Source organism: Ostrinia furnacalis, unplaced genomic scaffold, assembly GCF_004193835.3.
Source record: "Ostrinia furnacalis isolate ACB-3 unplaced genomic scaffold, ASM419383v2 OfSCF5217, whole genome shotgun sequence".
NCBI classification, from domain to species: Eukaryota; Metazoa; Arthropoda; class Insecta; order Lepidoptera; family Crambidae; genus Ostrinia; species Ostrinia furnacalis.
Window position 1 is genome coordinate 245,587 of NW_021135456.1, and position 18,829 is coordinate 264,415.

At 35.9% G+C, this 18,829-nt stretch overlaps 1 protein-coding gene across 1 annotated transcript in view; it reads left to right on the forward strand.

Annotated features, from left to right (window-relative positions):
• The first annotated feature begins 2,181 nt into the window (after nt 1–2,181).
• LOC114360877 (probable 39S ribosomal protein L24, mitochondrial) overlaps nt 2,182–18,829 on the forward strand; it is a 63,768-nt gene continuing 47,120 nt past the window's right edge. The window contains exon 1 of the mRNA XM_028315723.1: nt 2,182–2,220. Within this exon, the coding sequence (XP_028171524.1) occupies nt 2,182–2,220 (39 nt within the window). The remainder of the gene's footprint in view (nt 2,221–18,829) is intronic.

Genomic DNA, 18,829 nt, shown 5'->3' on the forward strand with positions numbered 1-18,829 from the left:
AACATGCTTTAACACTGTGGAATGACGGTCATATCACATGACATAATAAACTCAAGTTCAGAAGGTTTACACCTAAACTTATCCTATACCTACGCATTGTTAATCGTGTTAGATAACTGTCTGTTCATATACGTACAAATCATCTTTATTTAGATTCTTGTTGATGAAAAGGTAACTATTTAGCGCAAGGGTAATAAAATCATCGCCTACGCCAGAGGTCATGCACACTAAAACATTTGTGTGTTCCGGGTGTTCTCTGCACATGTGTAAGTAAAAAAAATAGATTAAGTGCTTTTGTGGAAAACTCATGTTTAAAAATTTTGCTTAATTGGGGACAAGATAGCTCTATGTAAAATATCTACCATTTGAAGTTACAAACTTGAAAACAGACTGTCGGAGGACTCTGACATGCGTGTTAAACCAAGATTTAACATTTGGTTCTAATAGACCCTACGGAATAAATTTTAACAGTGGCAACACCGCAAGAACACACTCAGACCGCTAGTGCGGGCACACAAAGAGTAACAAATAGTGCTTTTACCGCAACGCTTCTGAGGGCTATTGTTTCGCCCTGATTTATGACGTCATCAGATCACCGGCGCGTGCGGTGACGCAGATTGCATCCGATGGGTTGTAATGATGGCATATATTTGATGGTATAGGTACTATACATATGTATGAGTTTACAGAATATACTTATTTAAGTAGCTCTATAAGTTGAATGGTGCCCATAACACTAACTTTACTATGTTTAAAACTAAATATGGCCGTGTAAAATGTATAAAATAATATTTATAAATAAGAAAAGTTCTTCAATTTAACATTTTGCTTCCTTTAGTTTTAATTTTTAAGTTTGGATTATTATTTTAGCTTGGTTTCGACACAAACGTTTAATAAATTAGTTAATAGCTTCATACATTTTTAAAATTAAACAATTAGGTGCACCCTGCTTTCCTTATGAAAAACATTAAGCAGAAGTTCTTGCTAAAGTTTTTATGGTGTTATTTTGTTAGTTAAATACCTATTCTCCGCCAGCTGCGCTTGCAATGTTTAGGTTACGACTATATTTCCTTAGGTTATTTTAAATAATGTCTCTTTAATTGCGCCTTTTTAAAATTAATATGTTTCAAGTGTCTGTAGGGGAGACCGAGGAAAGTTGAGACAGTTGTTTCCAAAAATCGACAGTGTCGCAATTCTCATGTGACATTGTCGATTTTTGGACAACAGCGTGTATTTGTTAGCTCGAGCTTTTACGAGCTCGCTAGTTAAGTTCCAAAAAATCGACAATGTCACAACTCTCCTCGGTCTCCCCTAACTTTTCTTTAGTTTAAAATAAATACTACTATCTATATATTATAGTATGTAAAAGCTAAAGCTAAGCAATAAATCACAGAAACCATGGCCATTACTCATCAGCCACCATCTATTTTTAATGGCTTAATTTATGGCATCTGGTTTTGTAAACATCTCCCTAATATCAGAACGTTACCAACTTTATTATTTTTCCAACTTGGGATACAAATTGAATATACTAAACGGACAAGTTTCACATCTTGGAGTCTGTTTAGCATCCCACAAGTTGGCAACTGAATTCACTTAGATGAACGACGGCACTTCAAGCTAACACTGAGGCATCTTATATCGTTGGAATAGGTGTCATTTTGCTACAAAAATGTATAGGCTGAGGAGCAGTCGACTAAACAACGCCCGACGACCGTTATGGTAATATAACCCTTAAGTTGCTAGTACTTCGCACCCAGCCGACTTAATCGCTCGAATTTCCGCAACTTGCGAAGAAACTCGCAAAATCGAAGGGTGAATAAATTTAAAAACCTCTTAACAACATACTTAGACGGCCCGAAAACTTCGCGAAGACGGTAATGTATTTTTCTTAATCTAAGTGAGTGCTTTTCGGTATTTGCGGAATTTTTTAATAAGTTCCAAACTCCTTTTAAGGGTTAAGTCTTGATTTATGAACTTCGAAAAGTATTTACGGCATATTCAGGCCAATTTTAATAACCACATTTAAACTTTCGAAGTTAAGAAATTCGCGATGATAAATAGAATTTTAAGTAAGTACGTACTTAATGAAAGCTTTCAATATTTTTATCAACTTACGCAGTCATAATTTAGCAAAATGTTTAGTATTTTCAGAAACATGGGGTCATTTTCATTTTCTAAATGGTGGGCTATAATATCGTCAACCAAGTGGTGATGAAGGTAAGTATATTTTTAAAAAAGTGTAAAATCACTTTGTGTAGGTCCGACTGAACTAGATGTCTATCTGGCACTTTGATTATGAACCTTAATATTTTAACATCTGATTTGGAGCTGATGTTTTATCGGTTTACATGTTGACACAGTTTTTGTTTTTGTTAAGGTAAACAAGGTAAAATGTCAAAATAACGATTTCACAAGACAAAAGTGGTCCAATTTTACCGCATTTTTGTTGTTTTGTTTTATTAAGAAAAATTACAGCCCAAAAAATAAAAACACGTAAACCTAGACTTTTGGCTCAGGCCATATAAAAAAAAATATCTCCCATTTAACTCACATTTTGTTAACGAACAAATTGTCCCTAATTCTGGGGATTTGAGCCAAACAGCCCTTGTTTGCGGTTGATTGCAGATTGTTTCGTCCCTGAATGGCTCATCACGCCACTTACCACACACTTAGGGTGCTTACGGAAGGTTATACCATAAAAAGTCACTGATTGCGAAATACTTTATCGAGCGAACGGTGGAAGCATTAGTCATTATTTAGTATTGTTCTGTTCCTGATTTTGTTCTTGTTCGAATAAGTTGTTTCGGGGAAAATCAAATATTGATTCTTCATTGATAAACCGTCATTAAGTTTCTATTTTTGTGTTGATGAAAGATCGATTCCAAGTTAATTTCAAAAATAATGTAGGTCTTAACCTACTTATTGAAATTGAAAATACTAATTAATTTGTAGGCAAATAACAAGACGAAATGAAATAACACTTTATAGTTAAGACTCCAATTATACCGACCACCGTATCAAAGAAAGTATCTTCTAGCAAACACAAAGTACCCGAGACCTCTAACCTTTCGTATCTTTTACTATTTTGTCGTTCTTGTTGCAAATAACTGACTCTACATACCTAACTGTAACCCTTTTAAATCTTCACGTTACATTGCCAAAAAATTTTCGTCATTCCACGCTTCAAAAAACGCCTCTACCATTCACTGGAAGAAAGGAACCTTGCAGGAAACGCATGTACATACTCGTATATGTACCTATATGTATTTCTACATTGCTACATAGTGCATTCCTTGCATCCCGTCGCGCAACAAATCTGCAGGTTTCCGCGTCGTCGGCTGTCAGACAAAGGTGACGTCATGCGTCGCTTCCGAAGGGCTGTGATGAGACGAAGGGCGATTCGGTGACGTCCCTATCATGGGATCCCGCAGGAAGCTAAGCGATGACGTGGGAGGTGGCAGGGTTTTTAAACATTAATGCGGAATTGCCAAAACAATAAACAATGTTTCAAAATGGCACAGCTAAACTGAACTCTTATTTTTTCTTAAAACTTCATGAAGAACTGGAAGAAATGGTGTTATTGTTTGTGACTCTTGTGTAAGCTACATTCAATATAACTTAGGTAAAAATTCTATAAAACGGATTTACGTAGGTCCTAGGTAAATCCTTTTTGTAGAATCCAGTAGTAGACAGTGCTTAAAAATATAGGCGTTTTCTGTCGCTTTTCGTTACATCAGCGAAATCAAAATTTTTCAGCAGGTGAAAAACTTTGTTCTAGAAATAGTAACTTTTCATGATGGCTACAGGTTATAGAACACAACAAGTCTAGTCGAGTAAGTTGTCGTGTACACTAACTATTCTCTCTTTAAATTCGTATCAACTACTAATCGCTTAACTTTCTTTCCGCTCGACTGGCCGATGACAACTTTTTCTTTGATCGTCAATACGAAGCACCAAAAGTTGTCCCCCGATCCTTCCAGCACATAAAACTTGGCGATAGATGATAATTATTTTATTGTTCAACTGTTTCGGTGTAGCTGAATAAAATATAGATATTGCTGTAATATTGGGCGGCGGGGTAAGTGATAGGCGGACGATTTGTAAAATCAAAACAATGTGATAAACTCTCGAACAAGAAATAATCTCTAACCCTGAACGGGTTTAATTTCTAGATGGCACAAATAGTGTAAAAATATATTATGTTTAAATATTGAGGTGTAAATCAGAAATGATTGCGTATGTTATAAGAAGAATCGTTGACTCAAATCAGAATGCTATTAAGTTGATGATAAAATCTACACTAATATTAAAAACATGAAAGATTTGATCGTATATTATAAAGAAGTGAATAATAATAAGTACTACGTACAGAAGTTTTACTTCGCGAAGGTATTTAAAAAAAATGTATGCTCAATGTCATTAACAATATGGTGTAATTTAGCCTGTCTCAAGATTCAAGCACCATTTTGTTGACAAACGTCAGTGATCGGCACTGCGCCGAAGCTATAGGGCTGACTTCGGTAAAATGATGTGACGTGAGGTGCCAAACTGCGGAAAATGGCGGAGGAAATACATGATTTAGCATGAATTATCATGAATAATATTAACTACTTATTTATCTCTCAGTGTCTTGAGGCAACTTATAAAAGTACATTCTGTGTTTTTATTATTATTTAGGCATTTAAATACTGCACAGTATTTAGTACACCATTTTCTTTATTTTCTTCCATCATACACAAGAATACGCGTGCGTGAGTCAATGTTCGCTCGTATGTGAGGCCTTGTCGAATAGTATCCTGTAGGTGGGCCATCGTGCGTGTTTTGTTTTCAATGTAAACTCGCGGAGATGAACAGGCCTGGTAGTGATCTCAGTCATAACAACCCATATGATAGAAGAGTAATAAATTAATTACTATAAGCTAAGCCTACCTACTTACAAGAGTTTCAGGTAACACGTATTACAGATTAGATACCAATCACATACATATACCTACAGGTACAAGAAAAAAAATAGGAAAATAAAGAAAAATCCTGAGCCAGAAAAACTTTCTTCATTGATTGATGCACGATAAAGCCCGAAATGTGTCAGATAATTTCATACTGTCACTCACAATTATCTGTTACTACAATTATCCATCTTGGACCACTCTCTCTAAGTCCCGCTGTCCCGCGCTTCCCCGATCTCGGAGGCGGCAGGGGCGGAACACGAGGGGGACCGGGGGAATTTGGACACTTTAATGCGAGTTCTGATGTTTTATGTTAATATCCAACTTCACCGATAGTCATTGACTCGACCCGAACCAAGCATTTCAATAAATGCGCCATTTTAGGTGAGTTAATTTTGATAGCGAACTTGGGTTATAATGGCCTCCTCTCCTCCCGTTGAAACCAAAATATTAACTCTACATTTTCATCTTTTAAGCAAACATATCAATTAATTTTTAAATCAAACCGTAATAGAATAAAAATAAGTGTTGAAAATGTTACATTTTATCTTTGGTTGTTTAATTGATATATTGTTTTTGTACTTACGAGTAACTAGTTTCTACAAGCTCAAAAAAGTTATTATACTTCTTTTTTTCATGGATTTAAGTTAAAAATATAAAAACATTGAAAATAACGAAACTTAAATACTTATAGCTCTACTGCTCACATGTTCCGAAACTCTTCTTTGTATTTTGTACTACATAAACCCGAAGTATCTAGTCCAAGGTTTTATATTCACGCATTTTCTTACAAAGCCTTGCTATGTCCACATTGTCCACTATAGCCTAAACAGGCTAGTAAATTCTTATTACGCCCATTTCTTAGGACACCGCGGCGTCACGCGGCGGTTAACTTTTATGTACCAGTGTCACGTCAAGCTTGACACTGGGGCATCTTAAGTCGTTGTAACAGGTGCTGTTTTGCAACAAAACTGTATAGTTTGATGTGTGTTGACTTTACCCTGCTCCCAGCTTTGGGTAACATGAAACGCATAAAAAAATATTTTCGCTCATTTGAATTCCTTGTTGACATAACTGTTCATACATAATAAACGGGCGACGTTCTTAGATCCCGGTTTTAATGTGTTATTACGAGTTTATACGGTAAGAGTGATATATGAAAAATTATGCAGCATGTACCTACGAGTAAATGGTTAAATAACTACCTTTTTCTTATCAGGTTCGATGGAGCGGGGATACATGACACGGTGAATATTTACTTTGTTTAAATTGCGAAAAACATCTTACTTATCCGCAAACCGTGACGTATTTAGGCTAAGTATACAGTAATCCTATTTTCTATAGGTGGTCCTTTATAAACCTTTAAAAATATTTTGGGTAACTATCTGAGCTCTGATTGCGACAAGACTATACGAGTACGTACACTATACTAACTCTCAACAATGTTATCCGAAGTTTCGAATGTTTCCATCTCTCTCATGCAAAGGAGATGCCAGCATAAGCGACAGTGACAGATAGGCTCGAAACTACGTAAACTGTTACAGAGCAGCCCTGTTTGGCCCATGCTTTTATCCCTCTGTGATTTCTACAGTAAATCCAAGGGATTGATTCAGCGTCGACTTGGCGAGGGCACCTATGGGACTTTTACCATCTCTTTATTTAATAATAGGCTCTGAGTATGGGTGCCTTAAAGATTGATGAGGATGAAGAGTGCTAATAAAAATGTAGTCAATATTTTGTTTTCATCTAATCAACCTTACCACCTAAAAATACCTAATATTACGAATAGGTAATATTATAACATTTCATGTCATTGTATTTTACTTTACTGCGCACACTGCCTGCTTTAAATCTCTCCACAGAATCCCACATTAGTTTTATTTTAATATTAGTATGAATTAAAAAGTTTAATTTGAATTACCAATAGGTTTTGTGTTGTTTTTAAACACAAAACAATATTTGTTTCAAGCGTGGCTTTAACGAGAAAATTGCAGTGATAAATGAAAAGACATGCAAACGAGGGAAAAATAAATGGTCGCTGAAAAAACAAAGTTATTCCATTTGCGATTCCATCAACAAAAGTCGAACGCCAATCATTATTATCGAAGTCAAGTAACGTGAAGACAGCTTTAGTTCTAAGGCTTAGTGCACACGAGGATACAATTTTTAAAACATTTTTTTTTTCAATATTTGCCAATGAAAAAACTTTGGATATGCTAGTTTTATAACATACACGGATTTCCATGTAACATTTTGCTGGAAAATCTTGACCCCTAAATTTTTTTTATAATACCCATTTACTCATACATTAATAATTAAAAAAATCTGATTCCAAAGAATAAAACAGAAAAATAATTTCCTTATTTAATTAATTGGGCCAAATATGTATATGACATCAGTGAGATGCACTTAGCTGATATGATGTTAAACAAATCAAAGATTACACATTATGCATTGCCTTAATATCACTTATCAGTTGTCAACTGCACTTACCTTTTAAATCTTCGTTCACCGTCTGAACCCAGCCTTACCTCCTAAGGCCGCGTTCTAGTTGGGCCCCTGAAACGTTTTATATAATCCATTAAGTTGTCAAGCGAGATTGATATAACGAGATCCGTATCGCGTTTCGTGGTGCATCACTAACGATGTCTCTTGATCTTCAACAAAAATACCTTTTCTAAAGGTCTTTACGATTATGTTTCCAATTGTAAGAGATGTAAATATCATATTTGGATGTTAGCCTTGAGTTAAGATAATCATGTTACTCATATTGTAGGTGCTCATCATTAAATACATGTCAAAAAATGTTTCGAAATCAAAAGAGTTGAATCAAACCTTTGATTGTGGTTTATATTTTACAAAGATACTTACTTAAATGAGAGAAAAAAAGCATTGATTTTTATTGATTTTAAAATATTTCTGCTAACCGCTATTAATGTTTTACAACAAAAAGAAAACAATAGTTTTGAAAAAAAATTGAGTAGGTATTTTCCTTACAGTAAATGTTATTCGTAATAATGAAACTGCGCTCGTACAAATGAAGAGCCCAATTAAATTAGCACCTTGTATGTCAGAGCTTAATGAATTGAGTTAAAGGCTTTGTGAAAATTCACGAGAAAATGCATTAAAAGATAAAACTTTATTGGACTGCAGAGTTATTTCAAGTATTAAAAAACGTATTTTACATTACTTACTGAGTTCCATGGCCAATCCCATGAACGGGGCACGGTGTTATGAACCGTGAGACTGACACGGAAAAACACTCAATTTTCCCATTTCATTTGTCTGTCGACTCGAAGACGTCCCTTCCACTGATCTACGGTTTTTCTCTTGGAAATACATCATGTTTGGTGTCAATATATTTTGTCAACAGTTTCTATAGAATTCAATCAATCAACGCGAAAATGACTGGTGTATTTTTTACGTTTTGGGGCCTAAATCGCTAAATCGTTTATAAGTCTTGTTTTAGATTTAGGCTGATTGGACCTTGGAACATGACAATATTCGGTATGAAAAAGATAAGTCCATGAGAGGGAAAAAAGGAAATTTTACTATAAAAGTTATTATTTATTTTAAGGTTTGAAGATTACTTGTTTCAGTAACATTCAGATGCCTACAAAAGCACCTGAAGTCTATTACCCAAGTTTTTGTAGACAAGTAGGTACATAACAAAAAATATGCAGACAAAAAGGGAAAATCAGAATCAGAGTTCATCAGGCACAAAGGAATTTTGTATCAGTGTGTAAATACGATATGTTTGTGTTTTCTTCATTTTGCAAAATATAGTTTGTACATATTTCAGCTTGCTATCCTTTTGAAGAAGGGCCGCGATAAAAATCGCTCTCTCACTTGGATGCATACAATCAGCAGGCAGGAAGCAGCAACTTTTGAAAAATTTCCGCCATATCCGGCCTTTATAAGCCGGCAAAGATCATACAGGGTCAGAACAACCCAGTTCCAGACTGGATTGACATAATCTCTGAGGCTGAGTTGTACCACCTTATTTTAACCGTGACTATAACCCTATCAGATATTTATTTGAAGTTTTGGCTTTTGGGTGACGTTTGTTAATGTTAAAGTAAGATGGTACAACTTAGTCTTAAAGTAATTGGAGTAGTCTTCAAGCCTAATCTAGTTTAGGATGGTTTAGCTGTTAAGATAGACTTAGAGCCGATTTTTCAATCGTCAGATATCTTTTATCTGAAGAATAAACTTGTCATTTTGACATATTTTCCATACTGAAACTGTCAATGTGCCAAACTTATTCTCAAGTATAAAGTTATCCGACTATTGAAAAATCAGCCCTTAGGTAAATGAACTGATTAAATGTTTTAATTAACCAATAGCTTCTTTCCACGAAATATGAAGAGTCCCAGGGATTTTTGTTAATTTTTTATGCAAGTCGAATCTCACAGATTAAATATTTATCACAAATGTGATAAACTGCAACATATTTGATTATTTTACCTTTTTTTACGCGTTGGAACATGTTTCAGTACAATTTACTACTAGTACTTTAAGCCTGTCAGTACAATTTACGTGTAACTTCAGTATCTCTACCACTGAAGCAGGTTATATGGCATTCCCTAATCAAGAATACTACTGGCCAGTCCCTACACTCTCTAAAACCTACGTGTATTTCCACAGGCTGCTATTAGTGGATCAACAGAGGATCGCTATCATTCGTCTTCTCTGCGACCATAACTATTCTATGTCATTTGTCGTTTTCCCGCTCTAGGGAGGTAGTGTGACAATGCGTCGGGAGGGGAGGGCAGTGTTTGTGATGTTTCCATTTTTCACTCACTTTACATATTTTTACACAAAACGCTCTGAATGGGCCCGATGATAGAAATGGCGCCAACAATGACCGTTTTGATTTTATTAAAAATAGCCGTTGGATGTGGTCGGGGTTTAGATGAAAGGATGCGCTAAAATGGCGATACTGAGGTGATAATAGAAGTAAAGGTTTTTAGATGTACATGTAATATACGACAAATGTATGTTTATGTTATACTCACTTCATTATGAAAATAGAAAGTAAGCTCATGCAATCTTAAAATAAGAGTTCAAATTAAACACTTATTTATAAGGTTTTGCCAGCCTTGTTACCTACTGTAAAAGTTCCATCGTATACGCTTTAATGACAAAAATTAAAGAAAATATCCAGATCAAAGTCCCAGAATTAGTACCATTTTTGATACGATGCTACACCCTCGATAGAAGATGAGCTCACATGCACCAGCTATCACCATGAAATCAATGAATAAGTTGGATGGCAGTCGAGCTTATTAAAAAGATATTATTCGTGCGTAGATTATGTTAGGGTAGCTACTCGTATATCCTGTATCATGTAGGCGATTTAAATCGCATGTTAATCGTAGGGTACCCTCAAAAAACCCTCCCTCGGTCAAAGGCCCCTCGGATTATTGCGTCATTACTTCCCCAGAATCTCTAATTGTTTTCCGCAAGAGACGTATCAATTTTCGAGCAATTTTCACTTGAAACGACCAGAAAATGTACCGCTAAATGTCGGCGCCGACGCCGTATCGTCTTTCTGCTATTAAGCTCTTGTCTTTTAATTATTACGGACTAATACGTTACTAAAAGTTTTTAATTAAAATCATTTTACACATGTAAATTTTTGTAGCACCGTTGTAGTACGATCAATAGTACATTTCTGTTGCAACATCGTACCATAAATGTGCAATAAGATGACCAAGAAGTTTTATCTTGTGGTGTCTTTTGTAAAATTAAATAAAGGTAAGTATTCATTTCTGTAGTGGGCACTAAAATTAATTATCTATTGATGAATTCCAGCTTAAGTCATAATATTGAGTAATATCAAATTCTCAAAACAAATCAAATCATTTTTTTTACCAGTATTTTGGCACTTATGAACGTCACAAATAATTTTTAAAAAAGGTAGCCGTAAGGGGCACTTTGTGACGTCTCCTTATCTTTTGGGCCCTATCCAGTGGATGTAAATAGACACGGAAATGTTAAAGATATAAATATACAGCCAATATAGAAATGTAACTTCAAGATTGACGTCTGCCCCGCAGCGTCCGAAGTTAGCGTCTTTAACGATCGCTAACTCGCTTACGACTAAAGATCGCTAAACCTTTGATCCTCGCCTAATCAACTGACGAAACGTTCCGTTTTATCAGAACTCATTCGTCGCAGGAATTTAATTATTTTAGGGGGGAAAAATGTGGGCACTCCAGACGAAGACAATATAGTGCAGCGACTCGTTCAGATCTCAAATTAATTAAGAGAAGACTTCTGAAGACGTTTCCAATAAATTGCAGTACAGACGACGCCGATTGGTATGAGTAAACACATACCGAAAAGGGATTGGTAAGTTTAAGGCTGAGTACTTTATTTTTCTGTTTAATGGCTTCAATGGTGCGTATTTGAAGCACACTGGTTTCGCCAATGTCGAGTGTTTAACGAGGCACGGTGGACAGTGTTAAAGATTGCCCGGCGATAATTTAATTAATCCATTCTTCATTGAGTCCATCTTACTTTAACCGCAACTATAACAATGACCGGTGTTTTTTGTATGGAGTTTGATAGACTTTTTCGGACTTTTGCGGAAAGTTAAAGTAAGATGGTGCAACAGATTTATAACTATTTGCTCTGTCAAAATTAATAGTATGTTTGTTGTTTCGACATTTCGTTAAAAGTAGAGTATTTGAATAAAAAATAGGTATAATGTACGAGTACGTAGGTACAAATGAAATGCATTATTTGCTCAAAAATATTAGCTATTTTTCATGAATCTCGCAATTAACATTGAGAAAATTGTTAGGATATTATTTTCTGTTATCTAGAATCACGTAGCATGTTATCCTGCCTCTCAAGCAAATATTTATCAAGACACAATCCTATACGTTGTAACATTGGAGCGGATCGTTAACCCGCGGTTACGGCACGTACGCGATAAAACGTTCATTCGATTTTAATCGGCGATAAAACCACGATAAAACCGCGACTGCGAGGAATCAACAATAACTTGCGCAAATAAAACTTTGGAGTGCGCTTAAAATCGCCCGCTTTATGGCCACCGGCAAAAATTGTGGCGAATTATGCATGTGGTGCCACAGGAAACGTGTGTGAAGTAGGATCAATGTTTTCGGGAACAAAAAAATAAGCAGAATAGAACCGTATTCAGAAACGACGCTTGCTTAAGTGAAGCAGCAACGCTATGCTAAGTAGAACGCACAGCGTTGAATAGAGCTCTGTGATTAGTTCCTGTGTGTCACTCACGACCCTCAAGTAGATCAAGATGAAGGAGGATGCCTCCTCCGAAGGATGCACCAATAACGAAGCCCTTTAGTGCATAATTTTCCTACATGATATACATTTTGCAGAGTAATGAATCTTGGGCTCCTTTGTTTATTTCAAAATGTATAACACGACTCTATGATGAATCCCGTAATGTTCAGCGGGTTCGAGCTTACTATAAACAAGTTCTATTGTAGCGTGTGTACAAATGCGTACCTTGACAATTTGTAGTTGGATTTTAACGCATAACGCTCAAGAGATAAGAGCGACAAATTTTTAAAATATCAACCCCTCTGTCTGCATCGAAATCGTGGATACAGCGATCATGGAAATATACAAGGTTTCATTGCCCACTATACCTAGGTTTTAGTTAGACTAGAAACTTTTCCCCTGAACTGCAATAAAATAAAGGAAGCTGATTGAAATTCAATAAGATGTCGTGAAAGTTGCGGATAAGTTTGATTTTTATTACTTTTTAGATGTAACTCTGTTTGTAGTTTTAAAAATGATTATGGTTAATAAAACTATTTTATTTAGTGAGTGAGTAACACAACAAATCAAAATAAATAGTAGCTAAGCGACTGTTTGTAGTTTTTAAAATGATTATGGTTAATAAAACTATTTTATTTAGTGAGTGAGTAACACAACAAATCAAAATAAATAGTAGCTAAGCGACAAATGCATCGTAAAAACTTTTTACCTCTTCATAAAAAATTGTTTTCTCAGTGCCTTATATTCCAAAGTAACCTACATATTTATCACAAATCTTGTCTCCAAGCACAATTACACACGTCTCCATAAAGGGAAAGCACAGAAAAATGCAGCAAAGTGCCAAAAGCATCATTAAGGCTGAGTTGCACCAACTTACTTTAACTTTAACAAACGTCAGAAATCTGTCAAACTCCATACAACACCGGTTATTGTTAAAGTTTAAGAAAGTCGTTGCAACTTGGCCTAAATTTTTTACCTCTACTTAAATTCAAAGTACCATAAACTTACTTCAAAGTAACCTATTTATCACTTTCTTGTCTCCAAGCACAATTACACACGTCTCCAAAAAGCGCAAAGGTACCGATGACAACATACAACAGCTCGTCTGCAGCGCGCGTGCTTCGGTCAAATTGAGCCAATCCCAACACCTTTGAGTTTGATCAAATATTTGCGCTTCAACTGGTAATGGCCCAACTTTGCGACTTGGAGTTTAAAATGAACGGTTAGTTAGCAGTGATTAAGCATAAGTTTGTAACTGACTTGTACAGAGTACTTTTGATGACTATAATTAATTTTGAAATGTTGGGCACTTGCAGTATCAAAATAAAAGAGTCGGACATCATTTCAGATTGCGTTATTAGATTATGTTAAAATTAGGAAATCACGCTAAAAATTAATTGAAATATTATAATTTTCATTTCAAATTTTCATGTCAACCCTGTGGAATAGACATTTGAATTATTACTACCTATTTTTTAAATTCCTAAAAAATACATGTAATGCGTATATTCTGTGAAAATGGTTCGAAAAATAAACAATAGACAGTCGCTATTGCGGTCAAATAAAAAATAAATTTACATACCTAGTGGCCAGCAGCCGCATACGTAGGCTTGAAAAAGAAAAAAACTAACCCTTCACTTTTTTCTTCTTTTGTATGTGTCAACGTGAAATTGTGAACTCTGTCAGTTTATAATATAACGCGTTAGATTGTAAACTAACAGTGGGTTAGGTTAGGTTAGATTGTAATTTAACTACGTCAGATTATAATCTGACGGAATTCACAATTTTACGGTGACATGTGCAAGTGTGTGCCCACACAACAACAATAAATAGTTCTAGTGTGGTTCTAGCTACGACGATACCGAGTGTGTGATATTGACATGTACTTTATCGTGTGTCACGATAACGCGCGTCAGATTCACGCACCCTAACGTAGTCAAAGTTTGCGTGGCAGACAGATTCGTCATATTTAGGCTGATCAATCAACCTGTCCTATCGGCCATTACTCAATTAGCAGTGATGGATGCAGTGTCGTGTGAGACCCCAGTTCGATGCTCAATGGAGGGTGAAACCGAACTGTTCAGAGGTTGGCAGGAATGGAGGCAATACAGTTCTGTTACAGTTAGTTTTTTTGGTGAGGATAATAATTGGAAAACTGCCTAAATTCTTAAAACTGCCTAGTTTTGTAGTATTGAAAAGGAGGCTCTACCTATCTCAAGCTAAAATTTTTGGTACTCAAGATAAACGAAAGCCCCGCAAAAAAATAAGGTACAAGAGTGAAATATAATTATTTATTTGACTCAAAGTTTAATGGTTTCAAAACAAAAATATTTACCGTAATACACTTAGAACTCACTTGAACCAATGATTAGTTGTTTGGATAAACTACAGTTAGCCCGCACTAATCTACTTCTAAGCCCGTAATCTCTAGCTAACTGTCAAGAGCTCGACTTTTACTGTAGAGAAGACTCCATTTTGCGTAGAGGGTGCTGGTATGGTAGGAAAAGCGATTGGAAAAGTTAATAATCTATATACTTATAATAAATCTGTAGAGAGGTCAATTCTGTACATGAAATATATTTTCAAAATAACTATCAGGGGGTGATTAGTGATCAATACTGATACCAAAAATGCAATCAGTAAAATTTTTGTCTGTCTGTCTGTCTGTCTGTCTGTCTGTCTGTCTGTCTGTCTGTCTGTCTGTATGTTCCTTATAGAAACAAAAACTACTCAACGGATTTTAACGAAACTTGGTACAATTATTCTTCTTACTCCTGGGCAGGTTATAGGATACTTAAGAATTCCCACGGGAACGGGAATTAGCGGGAAAATCCTTTTGTATGAAAAATCTAAACCGCTTAAGTTACACGCTTGAAATTCGGCATGCAGGTACCTTAGTAAACTAAAAGCTTAGTTACAACAGGATATTGCAAAATTCCCACGGGAACGGGAGTTAGCGGGAAAAAACATTTGTATGAAAAACTCTAAACCGCGTAAGATAGACGCTTAAAATTTGGCATGCAGGTACCTTAGAAAACTTAAAGCTTAGTTACAACAGGATATTGCAAAATTCCCACGGGAACGGGAGTTAGCGGGAAAAAACATTTGTATGAAAAAATCTAAACCGCGTAATATAGACGCTTGAAATTTGGCATGCAGGTACCTTAGTAAAGTTAAAGCTTAGTTACAACAGGATATTGCAAAATTCCCACCGAAACAGGAGATAGCGGGAAAAAAAATTGTATGAAAAAATCTAAACCGCGTAAGATAGATGAAGGGGGTAAAACTTGATCCACGCGTACGAAGTCGCGGGCGGCCGCTAGTAATTATTATGTCATCAATTTTGGGTGGAATGATAAGAACATGTTAACTTCACTATTTAACTGTCTTCAAATGACATCATCATCATCATCATCATTTCAGCCATAGGACGTCCACTGCTGAACATAGGCCTCCTCTAATGCTTTCCACGTTGATCGATTGGTAGCAGCCTGCATCCAGCGCTTCCCTGCTACCTTTACGATGTCGTCAGTCCACCTTGTAGGTGGACGTCCCACGCTGCGTTTTCCGGTACGCGGCCTCCATTCCAGAACCTTCAAATGACATTAAGTTTTTATTATAAAATAGTAAGTAAGGTCATCTATACTAATATTATAAATACGAAAGTAACTCTGTCTGTCTGTCTGTCATGCTTTCACACCTAAACCACTAAACCGATTTAGATGAAATTTGGCATAGTCCCGGGAAAGGACATAGGATAGTTTTTATCCCGGTTTTTGAAACAGGGATGCGCGCGATACATTTTTTCTGTGACAAAATTCCAGCGGAAGGCTAGTAATAATATAATTATTGAAAAATGGTTTAAGTAGCATAACCAAGTAGTTAAACATTTTCTTAATTTATTAACCAGCCATTCAACAATAACAGTTAATAATACTTACTTTCTTACCCCTTCCGCTAAGCCTCACAGCATGCCTACACCCGTACTCTGGTTGCAGAAAGCAGAATCTCAGCTAAGTAAATATTTGGCCAAGTAATTAGTGAACTGCACTGAGCAAGCAGCTCACCCGGAGCGATTTGTCGGCGCCGGCGGTGTTAACTTCCGATTAATTTGACTAGATGAATGCAAGTTCGATGCTGGCCAAAGCCACTGTAAAGTAAATTGACAGTCTGTCAAGAAGACTGGAATGATTACTAACTTTATCTTGCTTTTCATCATCTTCATCAAGTTATTTAATCTCCCATGCTGCTCCAATGCTTAAGTGCTGCATAAATCATTTCATATAAATACTATCAACATGCGTAAGCCCATAGTCTGATCGTTTCCATTCCAATCCATCCAAGAAGAAGAGGCTCTTAACTTGCTGCACATCACTACATTTTCAATCACCAATCATTATTTACGTTTGGTGTAGTGGTTCAGAACGTGCTACTATGCCAAAAGGTCCCGGGTTCGATTCCCGGCCGGGCAGAAATTGAAATGATGAATTTTAATTTCTGTGACGGGTCTGGGTGTTACTATGTATAATATGTATGTATTTAAAAAAAAGTATATAAGTAGTATATCCGTTAAGCTAGCACCCATAACACAAGCATTAAGTTGCTTACTTTGGGGCTAGCTGCGAAGTGTGAAATTGTCTAAAGATTTATTTATTTATTTATTTATTTGAACCTGCAACTTACGTGAATTTCCGCTCATAGCACAAAAAATCCAGATTGTCTTGGATAGAATCTCCAAGACAATCCAAAGTGGATGGAAAGTCCATAATACCTACTACTGTACATAATAGCTGTCACTGATTGATATCAAATAACTTTTAGACTTAAAGTGGTTTTGAATCACAAAATTTCCATTACTTAAGTTTGAAGCAGATTGAAGAACATTTAAATTAATTCATAATCAACAGCATTCATGCCCTTTATTATGTAGGCATTCCGAGAATCAGGCTGTTATTCCACCTTATTACGTAATACCTGGAATAATCCCAAACAATTTGAGCCAAAGCGAGCTAACAGAGAAATTTTCGGTAAACAAAATGCGCACAATGTCACCAAAGCAAAAATTTGTGAACTCGTCGAGTGTTTTTAATTTAACATGGTTGACAATTTTCGAATGAAAATTATAATTTTTCCACTAAGTTCTGTAGTCGATACCTGACAGGGATTCTTGACAATTTCAGAACGATTAGGTATACTGTTTTCTTGGTCACGTTGTGTACGTCCGTCCAAACAAAACTTGAAGAAGCTTCAATCTGGAGGCATTGTGAATGATCAGACAGTATCCTCAGTAATTATAAAGTTACAAGATTGACCTCTAGTTACTTTTTTACTAATGTAAAGGATTTAGGTATTCCTTGTTTAACTAAGATCATCACAGCACAGATAAGCAATTGCAATTAAATTTTATTTTTACTAACTGACTCTATAAAATTAAAGGAGCACGAAGTGAATGTGTATTATCGGAAATTTCCAGAACTACCACGATAGATTGTGCTAAAGTGTATGTAGATTCAATTCCCGCTTCATCTTCATTGGCGCACCATAATTTTGCATGGCGTTATCGCTTCATCCAATTTCGGTGTAATACGAAAAAAGTGGCGTATAGGAAATAATAAAAGGCTGCGGTCTTTGCGCTCAAAGGGCGAATTCTCTTGAAGCGACCGCGTGGAAATGCCTTTAGATAGGGCTGGCAGAGACCTGAAATCTTAAATACATGTAAACATTTAGAAGATTATTCAAGTGAAAGTTAACAGAACCTTAAATTACCAGTATGGAAGAGAGAATATAAAAATATTATTATTGAAACAAATAAGTGATATTAAAATAAAAATAAAATAGCTTATCGCGATTAATCATCAGTCAAAGCCATCTATGAGTGTTGGTAAGAAGTAGTTTTGAAATGTTTAACGTGCAAAGGTACCTATAGCATACTGTAAAGTTAGCTACAATAATATTATAGCAATAAAGGAACACCAAAAAGGATGTAGGTACAATTAAATATTTTCGCTGCTTATTTGCCTGTTATATACCCCAAGCATTCTCCTAACATTGCAATTACCTACAACATAATTGAAAACATTGCATTTTATTTGTATTTTGGTATGGTTACGTTATAAGATCAAAATAATACTTAGTTACATTTGAGCGCCAACCCTGTGCGCTTGTGTGGTGCTCGTAGGGAAATTTCGCAGTTGCTTTAGTATTAAATATTGTAGTCACATCAAAAGTTAATGGGAAATGTGCTAAACTCGCTTTTTGGCGACTTGCAATTTCTTCGCGATAAACATTTGGCAGATTACGTCATAGCGTCATATTTTGACACTTTTACCGAAAAAAATGTACCTGTAGATATAACACACTCTTTGAGCGTCGCGTCTAATGTATACAGCTTTGCGCAACCAAATGGACACCAGGTGAGTAACTCTCTATAGAGCTGTATACATTTTGTTGGTAGCCGGCGACTGGTTGCGCGGCCATGGTGTCCCGGTGAAATATAGCCCTAAGGACTACCAACAAAATGTATGCAGCTTTGTGCAACCAAACGGACACCGGGTGAGTAACTCTCTATAGAAGAGCTGCATACATTTTGTTGGTAGCCGGCG